The 15,475-nt window shown below is 37.6% G+C and overlaps 1 protein-coding gene across 1 annotated transcript; it reads left to right on the top strand.

Annotated features, from left to right (window-relative positions):
- Positions 1-6,189: 6,189 nt before the first annotated feature.
- On the top strand, positions 6,190-11,586 carry rhcga (Rh family, C glycoprotein a). Its single transcript, XM_071489492.1, has 11 exons — positions 6,190-6,474; positions 7,155-7,347; positions 7,850-8,000; positions 8,137-8,284; positions 8,461-8,627; positions 8,771-8,908; positions 9,151-9,287; positions 9,553-9,677; positions 10,387-10,460; positions 10,598-10,671; positions 10,763-11,586. Exons 1-11 carry the CDS (start codon positions 6,249-6,251, stop codon positions 10,794-10,796), a joined length of 1,467 nt encoding a protein of 488 aa, XP_071345593.1. The 5' UTR covers positions 6,190-6,248; the 3' UTR covers positions 10,797-11,586.
- Positions 11,587-15,475: the final 3,889 nt, after the last annotated feature.

The following is a 15,475-nucleotide window of genomic DNA, read 5'->3' as shown; positions in this document are numbered from 1 at the left end:
AGCAGTGCCTTCAGGTCGCTGGTCATCCAGGCTTGTTGCTGGAGAAATATTGCATTGTCCTGGTGGGGATGATGTTGTGTACACACAAAAGTTCATGTACTTTTGTGATGCAGTCTGTCATGGAGTTGATGATGTCAGAGGTAATAGCTTAGAAGTATTAATAGTGGTACAAATTAGACCAGCATGGGATCCTCAAACATGTCCTTTCAAATCCTGACTGAAAAAAATTAAAGAAGAGAAACCTGCTAGCTGAACTCAGGCAATAAATCACCTCAGATGGAATTAACTCTTCGACTTCTTTTGCCCTGCCAGTAGAACAGCTGACACAAACTTGTACTCTGCAGCCAAACATTGTTCTAACCCACTGATCTTAAGTTTATTTTCTAGTAGAGATCTCAAAGTTTTCAAAAATACCAGATATGTCAGGCTAAATTGTGGGCAAAGGTGTATAAAATTATGCACATTTCTATTTGATGGAATTATGTAAGTATTGGTTTTGAAAATGTTATTTAATGTAAACATCAAATGGTTTCTGTGAAGAGCTGCAATAAGATGATAAAGAATATACATATAATGTATACATACAATGACATGAGATTCAAAGGTCTGTGATGTTACAATTCATACATTAAAATTTCAGTAGATTATGCAACCCAGTAAATCACGAGTTTATAAGAATCCTATTTGTTGTATTTTCTCCACATTGCCATAAAAATTGCAACTTAATCAAGACAAAAACATGATACCATAAATAAATTCCTTGTACATGCATAAGTTTTTGTAAACATGAACTATTGTGAACTCCTGAGATTGATTTGTTTGTTACAGGTTTTCAATCAAACCGAGATTTTCCACCAAATATTAATTTGGTTTTAATTATTTATTTCACTACAACAATCTACAATACAAACATTAACAGTACATTTTATGAAAAAATTGCAATTCACAAAACGCAAGTGAAATTAAGTTTGTAAGTATCAGAAACACCTAAAAATAAATAATGAAAGCTGAGATTACGCCCTTGTGATGTAGTAAAATGTGTTGACTGCTCAGAGTCACCTGTATGGCTGATTGAGGCACCTGAGGCCGGGTGACACCTCCAGACTGATTTGCATGTGCTCAAACCTAGAGTCTCATGACGAAGCATGTGAGAGACAAAGATGCTGTTTGACAAAGTAAAAGTTCTGTCTCCTCTGCTGATTATAACACTGTAGCTAAGGGTTATCTGAGTGTCAGATCATCTTCAGGAGTGTGCACTGGTTTTCTGTCACCAAGAAGCTGCCGACTGCCTGACGCTCTCATATCTTTCATCTGACTCCATGTGCTGTTTTGAACTGTACTTGCAGAGTTCGAGGAAATACTTTTCTGATTAGTCACACTTCACAGATGGATTATATCAAAGTGCCAAACACTTGACTGACATTTTATTTCTCTGAACACACACAATGTATCTTAAGAAAACAGTTATGTTATAAGCTCTGCAGTAAAGATCAATTTCACATGATGGGCTTACCTCTTACAGCTGTCATAGATCGCACAATAGAAAATTATACTGTGTCTGAGATGAATGACAAGATGCTAATTGATTCCAAAGAAAACAGGTTTTCAGTCATACGAGAAGGAAGCAATTATTTGATGCCTTTTCACTCTTCAAGCTTTAAAAGTTGTTGGTTTCACATTATTTTCCCAACAGACAATGATGAAGCGATCAATTTCTAGTTTGTGAAAAAGCCAAGTCACATTTAATTTATTCATACAGATCATTTTAAAACAACAGTTGACCAAGGTGCTGTACAACCAAAATTGAAAAATCCACAGGACAACACAATATAAACATAAAGACAAGTTTAAAAGTCCACAATAACAATAACAAAAGATACTCTCATACTGAGTCAGCCAGGGAATAAGGAGAGTTTAAGACACAATCCTCCAACCTGAACAAACCTATAGGTTTTTTTTTTTTTTAAACTCTCTAATACGACCCATAGGATTGTCTCCCACCCCTATGGCAGCAGACGTACCGGATCTTGGTTGTCATAGTTACCATAATAACAACAAGGTTAACTTTGTCAAACAGTCATGGATGATAAAAACAACAAAAAAAGCTCCTTTCACATGGGAACCCAACACTGCTCTCCTGTATCATAATCCTGTGTTTTGTTGACTTTTCCCTTTGTTCCTTTCATAATTACTTTGGCTGCTAGACGTTGCTGTAAATATGGGCCTTGATAACCTGCTGCACAAACAACCTATGGGCTTGTTTTTTTACAGGAGCACAGTCTTAAAAACAAGCAGTGTAGAGCAAGCTTAATATGTGGAGGCAACACGTTCCAGAGTCTGGGGGCTACAACTGCAAAAGTAAAATCTCCCCTGTGTTTCAACCTTGATCTTGGAAAAACCAGATGTAATTGGCCAGTGTTGGACCTGAGCGACCTTGATGGGATGTGTGGTCGCAAAAGGTCAGAGACATAGATTGGAGGCAGCCCATTAAAGTATTTTTAGGCAAACAATAAAATCTTAAAATCAGTACTAAAACGTACAGGGAACCAGTGAAGGGAGGCCAGTATGGGGGAAAATTTGCTCTCGCTTGCATGTTCCCATTAAAAAACAAGCTGCAAGCATGAAAGGGAAGCTAGCATAAATGGGAATACAGTAGTCAAGTCGGGATGAGATAAAAGCATGTATAACCCTTTTAAATTAATGAAATGATAAAAAGGACTTCTCCTTTGATCACTGATTCAGTGTGTTTGTCCAATTTAAAATCACTGTTCATAATCACATCCAGGGAACACAGGTCCATATTGGAACAAGCTGAAGATTTCATATGAACAATAATTTAAATATAACACAAACTCAAACTGGCTAAAACTGAGCATGGACAGTACAGTAATGGATGGCTCATTGGGAGGGGGTTGGATGTGTGCTCTAATCATCGCTATCTTCTCAACAAAAAAGTTTCTGAGGAGACAGCAGCACAAGCAGATTGTGGGCTGTTTAAGAACAGCGGTTTGTGACAATTATTTAGAAATATTATTTAAAAAAAAAAAAATTGTATCATATTTGTTTTATTAACCTGATATCAACATTTCATTTCTAAAATATCACGGTTATCGTCAATACAATCACAACACTTAGTGTGAGCAATGTGTACAAATGAGTTCCAATTAATGCTGTATAACACTGTTGGTGTATCATTTGTACTTTTTTAATCCTTTCTGTGGTTTCGATACTTCAACTGTGAGTGATGTCATGTGGCAGGCCTGACTGGATGCCACGGTTACTGTATTTTTCAAGACAATTCTTACATGAGCAAAGAAAAAGGAGGAAAACTGAAAAGCTTTGTTGTTTGAATACCTGCGATGCGCTGATCTGTGTCTCACTTACCTGTAGATTGACAGGAGATCGCAATATCTCCAGTGGCATTGTTTCAGAGGCGGCGCATACCACACCATGTGACAGAGAACATTGTTGAAATGCCGTCATACCGATAAGATCTGAAACCTCCATACTGTCCCCCTGTCACATGTTCAACCACTCCAGGGCTAAAATATGTTAAGGTGACATTGTATAATTTCTGCATCGATTATGATGAGTGATCAGCATTTCACTGATGGCTATGTGTGCCAGCAATTGAGCAGTTTCTTTCATAACAATAGTTTCTATTGTATGTATTTATTTTTAGAAAGAGTGTGATCATTCTCTGCAGTGACTTCTGCAGCATTAATTATGCTGGTCTATTTATTCTGTTGTTCCCTCAAAGGCAGAACTTGTTTTTGCTGGAGGGTGCACTTCCTGTGGCAGTGCTCTAACCTTGTGATCAAACGATGTTCTTCCTCCTCTCTGTGCCACCCCGCAGCCTTTTTGAGAACTTGGTGTAGCCGAAATTTTAGCATTAAATTATTCAGTTGGAAGACAATTTGTAACGAGTGATGAGAGTTTGCGAGTAGGTGTTGCTTTGTTTTAAGGGATAAATTCCTAACTCACCACTGCATCTTACATAAGAAGGTGGGATAGTCTTCCTTAACCAATTGAATTGTATGTTATTTATCTGTAGGGCTGTACTGCAAAAGCTGCCTACTTCTGCTCTCTTGTCTCATATAAATACAATACTCACAATGTCATGTCGGCACATGTTCAAACTGAGCTTGGGAGAACTTGTTTCAGTTACAACGCTCCCTAGAAATGCAAAAAGCGAAATGGACTCAGGCCTTAATACAGCTCTGATCCATCCAGACCCTCAGGTGTCTAAAACTGTCTGCTCATTCAGTTCAGTAAAAACAGTATTCTTTGCTTTTCAAATTAAATACATAACATCTTTTTAATTTTTAACTATTTATTTGCTTGCTTTAGCCTTTGTTTCTGTTTATATCGTCTTTTAAATGCAGTTTTATTGTTTTCTTAATGTTTTATTTTTAATGTATTTGGATGCCTGGGTAAAGCACCAGGAATCACCTTGTGTCATAATACTGCTATAGAAATAAACTTTCCCTGCCTTGTGCTGCAAAAAAAAAAAAAAAAAACAGGAACTAAAATCTCTCCTTTCACTTGTGGATTTTAAAAAACTACAGTATATTCAAGTATTTGCATTTCCACTAGTAATTGTTTTTCTTAATGTAAAACTAATGTAACTTTTATGTGTGAATTTTATTGTGTGTGCCCATATTTAAACTGTATGTGTTTATGCCTTTTACACAGGGCTCTCTTGAAAAAGAGACTGTAGTCTCAATGAGACAAAAAACAAAGATGATTTAGTGAATCTGCAGGCTCAGTGCTTTGATTTGGTTTGTTTAATTTGATTCAGGTGAGGTTGTCATATTATTCAAGTGCCATTACTGTGCAGCTGAAGCAGGGTCGGTACACCCTAACACAGTGAAAACAAGGCAAGGCAATAACTCAGGCTGTCTTAAAATCACAAATGCGTGCCAATTATTTTCTATATATGTTTTTAAAGTTGCTAGATCCAGTGTCATACCGGGGATAATAAATGAATCAATAAATGAAAATCCACTGTCCTCACTAAACTCAAGTTGTCTCTCTCTTGTAGCTTACACTCCTGTTTTTTATTGTGAATATTGGTGGATGTGTATGTGTGTATGTATGTGCGCGTGTGTCTTTGCAGACCCATTGCTGTGGGCCCGGTCATACATTACATGGGAAATATAAACTAATTAAACTAAAGTTTGTATTAAAGTTGAATTGAAATAAATGCTATAAATCATAGTTTGACTTTTGAGCACATCCTGTGATATTATCAGAGAGAAAACTCAATGATACATAATGTGTTACATAATATACTGAGGTTGTTGAAGAAGGAAAACAGATATCATCTGGAATGTTCTTTTTGTCACAGAGATACAAGAGAGCACCAAACCCGACATATGATGAATCCTTAAACTGGAATCTCTATTGTGAGATAATCATCACAATTGGAAAACATAACCAGAACACAAAGTACACATGATTTGTGGGTAGAAGACACAAATAAGAAGCAAGCACGTGATACAAGGTGCACAACCATGTCTCCTTGTTTGCTCATTTTACGTTATAGAAAGGCTGAGTTTGGTGTACTTTTATGTAAAACAAACCCTTTGTTAAAGGTTATAATCCAACATGAAATATAAGTTTCAGTGATAACGACAGGGACATTTTCAAATGTATGGAAAAAAACACTGCAAAGTTGATCAAACATAAATTCATTATGCAACACCTGTGATCACTTGCAAGCCTGACTGACAGGTGTGTTCAGTCAAGGCCAACTCATTACATAGTTGACACTCGTGAACAGTCATAGCAAGTGATTATCTCAATACCAGTTACAGGTGCTGGATTCTGTAGCTACAAATCTTTACCATTACACTAAGGCCTCATGTCTACTATGTTTTCTGGTTGTGTTGACTGCCTGGCAAATGTGATTAACTGCTAGAAGTTGCCACATGACAAAATAATTTCATATCAAGTTAGAGCTCACTGCACTATCTTTACTGAGCCATTTCCATCACATATTTGTGGAGTGATGACTTTATTTCCTGCTGTGCTACCTGCTGCAGGAGGATTTTGCCATTTTTGTACAGGCTTACAGTAAGGAGTGTTTTACCTGCTAACAGGTGATATGTTCCCACCCCTTGTGTCTGAATGGTGAAGTGGGGCACACGCCTCTCTGAAGCTGCAATAAATACCTGCTGAGATGCTGCTGTCAGTGACAGCCAAGGGAAAGAGGCCAGCTGAGGAGTGATCAGAGCATCATCACCATGGGGAACTGTTGCGAATGCATGAAGAATTTTTTCGGCCGGCAAAAGAACACCAATGTGCGTGTTAGTCTGCCGGCTGTCTGCTTCGTGTGGCAGATTGCTATGATCATCCTGTTTGGAGTTTTCATCCGGTATGATGAGGAGTCAGACGCGCACTGGGTGGAGTACAGAAAGGAAAACAACATCACTAGCGACATTGAAAATGACTTCTACTTCAGATATCCCAGTGAGTACAAAAATGGACAATCTTAAATACAAGTCTTATTTTAAAGATCCAGTGTCCTTCAAAAAAATTATCGCTTAATCGTCAAGGTTGTTGATGGTGGACCCTCTTTCTCATTTTTGTTCTTCCTTAGTCAGACCTTGGTTTTTTTTCCACTCATGGCAAATTAATGCCCATGAATTTTTAGCTATTTTAAAAATATTTATGTACAAATTTGCTTTGATTTCTCACAACTGCAGCAGTTCAGTGCCATACTGTATCAGCTTTACTCCATTTTAACTCTCCTGTGTTTGTCCTTGTTTTTGTTCTCTACTAGACATTGCCACATCACAAAATGATGTTGCATTTAACTATCAATGGTCATAAAAAATCAATTTTCTGGCTTTACATGGAACAATCTGACAGCAGCAGTATGTTGCCTGTAAATACTTTATTATTGGATTGCAATTTGCCAATTGATACAATCTTACCAACCCTAAATGAAAACATAAATGGGAAATCTATAATAAATGAGAAACCTTAATTCATCATTTAAATTACCCTGAGCTACTTCATGTGAGTAGAAGATTAAAAAGATTGTGGTGTTCAACTGTTGCTCCATTAATTATTCCACAAATGTAACTCACTGGATGCTATTACAGCTTGACACTCATCATTCTGATGTTTTATTGCCCTTTCTCCAGGCTTTCAGGACGTCCATGTCATGATCTTTGTTGGATTCGGTTTCCTCATGACCTTCCTCAAACGCTACAGCTTCGGTGGTGTGGGCTTCAACTTCCTGATCGCCTCCTTTGGTCTGCAGTGGGCTCTTCTCATGCAAGGCTGGTTCCACTCCCTTGACCCCACCACCGGAAAAATCACCATTGGAGTTGAGAGGTGACTCTCTTCGCTGCAAGCGAAATTAATCATTTTATTTTGTGTATCACAAATTAAGTAGCAAACTGTAAAAGTCTAGGCAGGGAAGCACAGGTGTGTTATGTAACCCACAGTAAACCACATTCTTTGCAAATCTGGGTGTGGAGTTTGACAGAATTGAGCTTAACGGCTCTTTGTAACTGCTCATCATTTCTGCCATATGCTCAAGGCCTGAGGTTACATTGCTGCTACTACTATAACAGAGCTGAATCTCTGACTGATCTGTTGGTGGTATTGTGGCTATTCTAGGTGCCAGGTCTTGACAAGGAATAAAACATCATCCTAATGTATTGATTTTGATCTTTTTTTGTCTCTACTGTGTGTTTAACAATGTTATGCCGTGCTAAGTAAGGGGAGTCGTCTTTTGAGTACAGTAAACGCAACAGACTATACAAAACAAATCAGCAATTCAAACCACTTGACACAAAATGACTTGTGTGTTCTTGTCCTCATCCCCCCACAGTCTGATCAATGCAGACTTCTGTTGTGCTGGCTCCCTGATTGCCTATGGTGCCCTCCTGGGAAAAGTCAGTCCTGTCCAGCTGTTGGTTGTCACCTTATTTGGCGTCACGCTGTTTGCTGTGGAGGAATACATCATCCTCGACCTCCTTCACGTGAGTCTCACCAAAAATAATCATTCCACCGGAAACTTAATTATTAGTTCTTCAAGGAGTGAGAATTTTCCTTCAGATGTTGCAGTTGCTGCTGTGTGTATCTGTCTGCAACAGTGAAATCTCAATGTTTCCACAGTGCAGAGACGCTGGTGGCTCCATGGTCATTCACGCCTTCGGAGGGTATTATGGTTTGGCCATCTCTTGGGTCCTCTACCGACCAAACCTACACCAAAGCAAACGCCTCAATGGATCTGTCTACCACTCTGATTTGTTTGCCATGATTGGTGAGTGAGCGGTGATTTATACTTTACACTTCAGCACCTTCTAATTTCACATATCAGTACTGTCTTTGGGACACATCTCCTCTGGTATATTTAAAATTTTAGATTCAGATCTGTGTGTTTGATCATAAAAACCCAGCTGTGGTTTCACTGTGGTTTGACTTCCTCTCACCTCACAGGTGCACTGTTCCTGTGGATGTTCTGGCCCAGTTTCAACTCGGCCATCACAGACCACGGTGATGGACAGCACAGAGCAGCCATTAACACTTACCTCGCCCTCGCTTCTTCCGTGCTCACCACTGTGGCCATCTCCAGCATGTCTCAGAAAAGAGGAAAGCTGGATATGGTAATGCTATGTTGCTTAAAAAAAAAAAAAAAAAAAAAGTTGCAGGAAAAGAAAAGACCACGAAGAGCACAGCAGTTACTCAATAACGCAAGAACTAGTTATGTAACATTCATGTATTTCTCAATTTCTGTTTTACCTGACAGGTGCATATCCAGAATGCCACTCTGGCTGGCGGTGTTGCCATGGGAACAGCAGCAGAGTTCATGATCACTCCTTATGGTTCACTCATTGTGGGTTTCTGCTCTGGCATCATCTCCACTTTTGGCTACCTGTTTGTCACGGTGAGTATTTCACCTTCTAACTTCTGATCTCTGTGGCGCAGTCACTACAGGTGAAAAGTAAAAGAGGAAGAAGAGAGAAAAAAGTGGCACGGATATGAATGAAGCAATATGAAGGAGGCAGAATGAAAAGGAGTCAAACTGAGACAAACTATAGGTTGTACTCCAGGAAAATAGCAGAGTTACAAGAGCTAAAGACTCACTTGAACTGAATGGACTTAATTAACTGTTTTTCTCATTCTCAGCCCTTCCTAGAGAAATATCTCAAGATCCAAGATACCTGTGGTGTCCACAACCTGCATGCTGTGCCAGGGATGCTTGGTGGCTTCACAGGGGCCATTGTTGCTGCAGCAGCCACTGAATCTGTCTACAGTAGAGAGGGGTAAGTCACTGACACAAATAGACACAGAGCTTGAAATTCAAAAAACCTGACCTTGCCTGTTTATTGACTCCAACATAGCGACTGGAAACAGTCACCCACTTGACTTCTTTTTCTAATTATTCAGGTTATGCATTATATGTGCTTTTAGTTTTTGTAAAGACAGTCTCTGCAGTTTCTTCCTAAGTTTTAATTAACTGAAAATGAACTGACCTTGCAAGGCCTTTTTTGAAAATCTTGTCTTATTGTCTTATTTCTTTCTGTCTAGATTGATCAACACGTTTGACTTTGAAGGTGAATTCGCAAACAGATCTGTAGGAACACAGGGAGGCTTTCAGGCTGCTGGCACATGTGTGGCAATTGCGTTTGGACTGGTTGGAGGTGCAATTGTTGGTGAGTTTGAAAAATGGGTTGTGTTTTACTATCAGAATCAGCAAAACAGTAATCTTTCCCTATCAAACGATCTGTTCCACGGATTTTTGTAAAGCATTCCAGAGACCTGATTATTTTTATTTCTAGTTTAATTTCTTTTGAAAGGAAACTTCTCCAACCAAAATATTGAGAAAAAAAATAAAAAAATAAAATAAGAATCAATGTCACTTAAAATAGACAGTATCAGTGTTTTTGTGAGTCTTCTTCAAAAAACATATTTCTTAAATCCTTAAAAAGTGCTTGTTTAGCAGCCCAGTTATTGTCAGATCGACATTTCCTGGACTTTCTACACTGACAAACATGTAGCTAATGACTTATTTCATCCTATTATTTTAAATTAAATCTAGAATTACTGCCTTGCATGTATCCAAGTTGCAGGAAATATATGCACAACCTCTCCCTGGATACAGTATTGAATACTGGGCAGAAGTGTTTTTGCAGATGTCACACTGAATTTGACCTGTGACCATTTGGATATAAAATGTCATCACTGCATCATTTTATCCTATTAGACATTTGTGTTAAATTGTGTCATAATTAGCATATGAATTTATGAGTAATGGCCAAGGCATAAATTTTTTTTTAAAAAAAGGCACTATTGCATCATGGGCAAGACGGTATAGAGATTGAGATGAATATTGCTTAATGCCTGTTTATTCTCTCCTCAAAGGTTTCATCCTGAGGTTCCCTATCTGGGGCGACCCTGCTGATGACAACTGCTATGATGATGAAGTTTACTGGGAGGTGAGAGAGATGGTGTTCTTTTCCTTTAACTGGAAAGGAAACATTTTTTCTGTTTCATGTAAAAATATTGCACTCTGAAATCACTCAGAAGTCAGCAAGCTTCTGGCTCATGATCTGATCCCTTATGTCGGTTTCAGGTTCCTGAGGATGAGGAGACCATCCCTCCTGTGTTGGAGTACAACAACCACATGATCCACAAGCACCAAGACATGTGAGCTCACTTACACTCACACAACTCTTCAATTACTCCACCCTTTCATTAGTTTCCCATTAACTGTAATTTTCCTTTTTCTGTACAACAGATCTGAGTCAAACTTCTCCGTGGAGCAAAGTTAGAGCCGCACAACAGGAGATCAATCCCCTCATATCACTTTGAACTTGATACAGCTGTGAAACACACAAAAAAATCAAAGAAGGAACCATCATCAAAAACGTCTGGCACCTTTTTCTACACTGCACAAAATGGGGACAGAATATCTCATTAATGGAGAAATAATTCTGAATACAAAGTGGTATAAATAAACTGCATTTACATCTACTATGTTGGAAGAAACTTTATATTATCTGCAGATGCTTAATGACTGGAAAATGTCAAAGACGATTTGTTTATACTGTGTAATATAATTATAATGAGCAGAAGAACTAAGAGCTATTTTCATTGGAGTTTGGAAATGCATTATTGTCTACATTAATTGGAGTAAATTCCTCTTTTTAAAGAACAGTACAAAGCTCTGAATTCTTTCATGTAATACCTTTTAATTGCTGAATATTGTCTTTGATAATGCATGTCTGTTAGTATACAGTATATTGTGCTGTGCATAAAAAGGCCAAATTAGATGTTTTTGAATTCTATATTTTAGTTATTTCTTTCAAATTATGTATAGGTCTTTGTTAGTTGTATGTACAAATTATTCCACTTTTATTTTTTTTGTTGCCTAAATGACTTGTTCTTAAGATGGACAGGAACTATGATGCAATTGTTAACAATTTTGTTGCTGTATGTTGAATGTTACCTCCAAGACACTAAATGTGATGGTCTGTCACAATTTGCTTGTTGTATTATTGACGTATTATAGTATTGATCAAATGTAACTAAAATAAACAATAAAGTTATATTATCTTTAAACTGTTTTACTCACATTTTTATGACATATGATGAAAATGAAATAATATCATAGTAAGATAATTACAATTCTGTCAGTGAGTAAATAAGTGTGATAATAACAATTATGTGCTTTGATAACAAGAATAAATGATAATGATCCCTCTGTGCATACAAGGAGCCTTAATAAGTGAATAAACGTGCAGAAGAAGCATTGTAACAATTGGCAGTTTTGCTATGTTGCTAACTGTTATATATACCATGGTGAATGAAAGCACAATATGAGTGGAGGGACAATGGATCACGGTCATTTAAAACAAGAGAATGAATTCATTCAAAATCAGTCAAATAAAATCATTGGACACAAGACGCTGTCCTGACAAAGAAAATATTCTCATTTTGAGCTCAAAGTGACTTCAAATGGCAAAAAAAAGACATCAAAATGACAAATTCAGTGCATGGATGGGAAGTTATATATCTGGCTTGATGCTATCGCTCTTTTAATCACCTCACCCGCACAGAAACACATGACCATGCAAATTCCATTGACATTCTTGTTGTGTACCCACCTGTGTATTTTTAGCTCTGATGCAAGACTGTCATATGATGCATCACATTTTTGGATAACCATCAAGGACAATATAATGAGGCAATTATAGTATACCTCCTTAGTGAAGACGGACACATTTTAATCAAGCGAACATGAGCATTTATTGACTGACTAACATTTGGTAAGTAATAGAGGAGGATGGGAGCAATTAGAAGCCAGAGCAGTCCTGCACAGTCCAGCAAAAAAAAAAAAAAAAAAAATCGAATTTCAGTGATTTATCAAAGCATTATGGCAATCAAAACAAGTTCCTAGTGAAGCACATCAAAAAGTAAGACGCTCTCAAATCTCACCACAATTGGCAAGTATCTCACCACTGTGCTGACCCTGTGGCAGGAACACTCAAGATTCCTGCTCTCATCATGGCAAAAAAATGGCTTTTGCCACATGGTAAACAGTCCAAACTGCTACCAGCATGATGACAAAAAACAGTCAGGGTCCCTGCTTCTGTCATGGCAGAAACATTACAAATGCCTGCTGATACCACAGCAAAAACCCATTCTTGCTACTGAACAGAAGATACAATTTTCTGCAATAAAATGGTTGGAAGTCTAGATTGACTCATTGAGCACATCAACAAGAAACTGGGCAAAAAGAAAGCCAGTGTAATAGCGACTGTAACTGGTGAAAAAATGATGGCATTATATGCCATTATGATTTAAAAAGCTGCTTTTATCATTAAAAGAGCGATAGCAACGTCGTTTTCCATTACAGTGTAAACTATGTAGAGCCCGTCTCTTGTACAAAGCAGGAGCACTTGCTCTCTTGCTCTCGGGTCTTGTAACTTTCTTGTAACTCTTTTTAATTCTTCGCAGTCCTACTGGAGTAGCTGATGATTTATGTTGAAGTAAGTGACTGGTTATTTCTGACTGTTTGTTGTGTCTTTATGATGTAATCATTGGGATTATTGTGGTGCTCCCGACAATTCGAAACAGTTTGTGCAGTTTGCAGTGACACAATTAACCTTTTGAATTTTTGCGATCAACTGTAAAGTGATATATCTCCCATCATTTATTTCAGGGAACATAAATTATGTTTCCGTAGAGGTGATGGACTGTGGTTACAGAACTGGATGGTGCTGTGTGTCTACTGTGTTGATGATAGCGATTGGCTGTGCTTTTGCTTTATTTCCAGAAAGTCAGAGGGTGGAGCTGAGACCTTGGCAGATGTGCAGCACACTTGGTTGACATCCATGCACTCACACAGACATTCCTTAAACCACTGACCTGGTCACACCCATAACTTATCGTATCAAATTAAAACAGTTTGCATTATTTAAGAACTCTATCTACTTGTCACACACTTTTGAGCCAGGTTTTGTAACAGTAATATGGAGGTTATGAAAGGATACCTTGTTGTTTTCATTTGATTTGGTCTCGTATTAATTCACAAATCAGATGCTCACTGCTTAACCTGAAGGGTCGCTGTCTGCACATAGAGTAATAATAACAATAAAAATGAGAATAAGGTTATAACTTTTTTATGGTAAAAAATATTTAAGCTTATTTGTAAAAGACTTTTCAAAACCAATGTTCTTTATACACAGCAATAAAAAACCAGGAGGCAGAAATAAACGTAATAAGGCAGAAACCAGTAAAACCAGTGTGGCAAGTAAAGTCACATGATAGTAGGATCATTTTTGTTTTAACAACAAGGGAGGAAATGAAAACAAAGTCTATTGAAACCTTTTGAGAAACGTGTGTTGAACAGACTGGTACCATATCATGAAACCACCCTGCCCATCCATCACCATGTCAAACAAAAATAATTTGACCATTTGAAAATGTTCTCTGTTTATTGTAATTTGTTCTTTGCTCCACAGGGTGGAGCTATAAGGTTAAAATCAACAGCCTCTCAGTTCTGGTCCAGCAACTCTTCAATCAATACTTAGTGATATGTTCTTTCAGACGTAGGAAAAAATCATGTTTATGACCATGTGATATGTCCTAGTAGTCAGTGGTTTATTTATTCAAAAACAGATTTTAAGTTTAGAAGAACAAACAGGATTAAAATTTGCATGCATGCTGTACCTCCTCCAGGGTAATAACATCTATTTTGTTTCTGTAAATTTGCTCAGTGTGGGGGCTGAAATTTCAATACATCTACACTGACAGATATCTTGCAGTATTTCTTACACAAGGTTAATAATTGTATGAATTCCTGACAAAGACCGCAACTAATTAACGGCTGATATTCACAAAACTGATTAAGCTCCTTGAATGAGTGGGGAAATAGTGTAATCTCTTCAATGATAGCCCACAGCTTTATTTTGACTTGACTTGAAGTTGAGAGTCTGGAGAGTCAGAGGAGAGTTAAACTGGGACAAGTGGACATGCGGTGGGCATCTGGCCCCTTCAGGCCACCATGGGCTTGCTTGTTGCCTCCAGGGCTCTGGTCTCTCTGCTCCCTTAATTCTGATGGTAATGAGGCCTGGATGGGGCAGTCAATAGGGTCATTTCCTGACCAATCACTGTGACATTAATGAACTCTGAATACACATATGCTTTGTGCTTCTCTTGTCAGGTTGGCTAGTGGCAGAAGCTTTATTGAGTTAAGAGGTCTCTAAAAAGGCCTGTTAAACAAGTTAACTGTGGGGTTACCTGTTTAAAGACTGTTGGGGTCAAATACTTTGGAGTCTGTGTTATTAGTTCAATGACACAACATCATTTATACGATGTCATTCTCATTGAATTGACCCCCATTTTTTTATTAGATGCACTACTTTCCTACAGATTAGTTTTACTAATATTAATGACCTCATGTGTGTCCCAGGGTCCAAGGACTCCGTCATAAATGGTTAGTGTTTGCATATAAGCATGCATTGTTAGGCATTAGCTCAATATTCAAATCATATCATAGGTATGCAGCCTTTATGTGTTTAGAATGATATTATAATGGTATACTTACTCTTAAAATATCCATGATAGTGTTGCAAATGTTTTGGCATGTTTTGTTTTTTTGGACAGTTTACGACTTTGAGAGTTAAGAATGTGATGATGTGAATATAATTTATGGTATAATTCATTTATATTTATCAACTAAATTAAGACAAGATTTTATAAAATTTTATAAAAACCTTTTGTATGTTAGAGGATATTAAGATTTGATCATGATTATTCTACACTCACGATGTCTATAATGTTCTTCTGACAACTTGTAGGCAAAACAGCTCAAATTAAAAGTCCCACCACAACCCTCAATAGTCTGCAGTGAGTTGTTCATTAATTATAAATTTGACAAAAATTGTAAGATGTTCCCAGCACACCAAAATGTGTCAATATTTGATCATCTTTTTTAGATTTTTAC

This window comes from Trachinotus anak, unplaced genomic scaffold (genome assembly GCF_046630095.1).
Source record: "Trachinotus anak isolate AG129_WGS33_773 ecotype Australia unplaced genomic scaffold, CSIRO_AGI_Tana_v1 ptg000011l, whole genome shotgun sequence".
NCBI classification, from domain to species: Eukaryota; Metazoa; Chordata; class Actinopteri; order Carangiformes; family Carangidae; genus Trachinotus; species Trachinotus anak.
Note: the sequence above shows the minus strand (reverse complement) of the source record. Positions and strands in the feature narration are given on the sequence as shown.

Coding starts and splice junctions, on each gene's coding strand:
- rhcga (XM_071489492.1), top strand. CDS start 6,249: ATGGGGAACTGTTGCGAATGCATGAAGAATTTTTTCGGCCGGCAAAAG. Junction 8,001..8,136: donor TCATCCTCGACCTCCTTCAC/GTGAGTCTCACC, acceptor ATGTTTCCACAG/TGCAGAGACGCTGGTGGCTC. Junction 8,628..8,770: donor AAAGAGGAAAGCTGGATATG/GTAATGCTATGT, acceptor TTTACCTGACAG/GTGCATATCCAGAATGCCAC.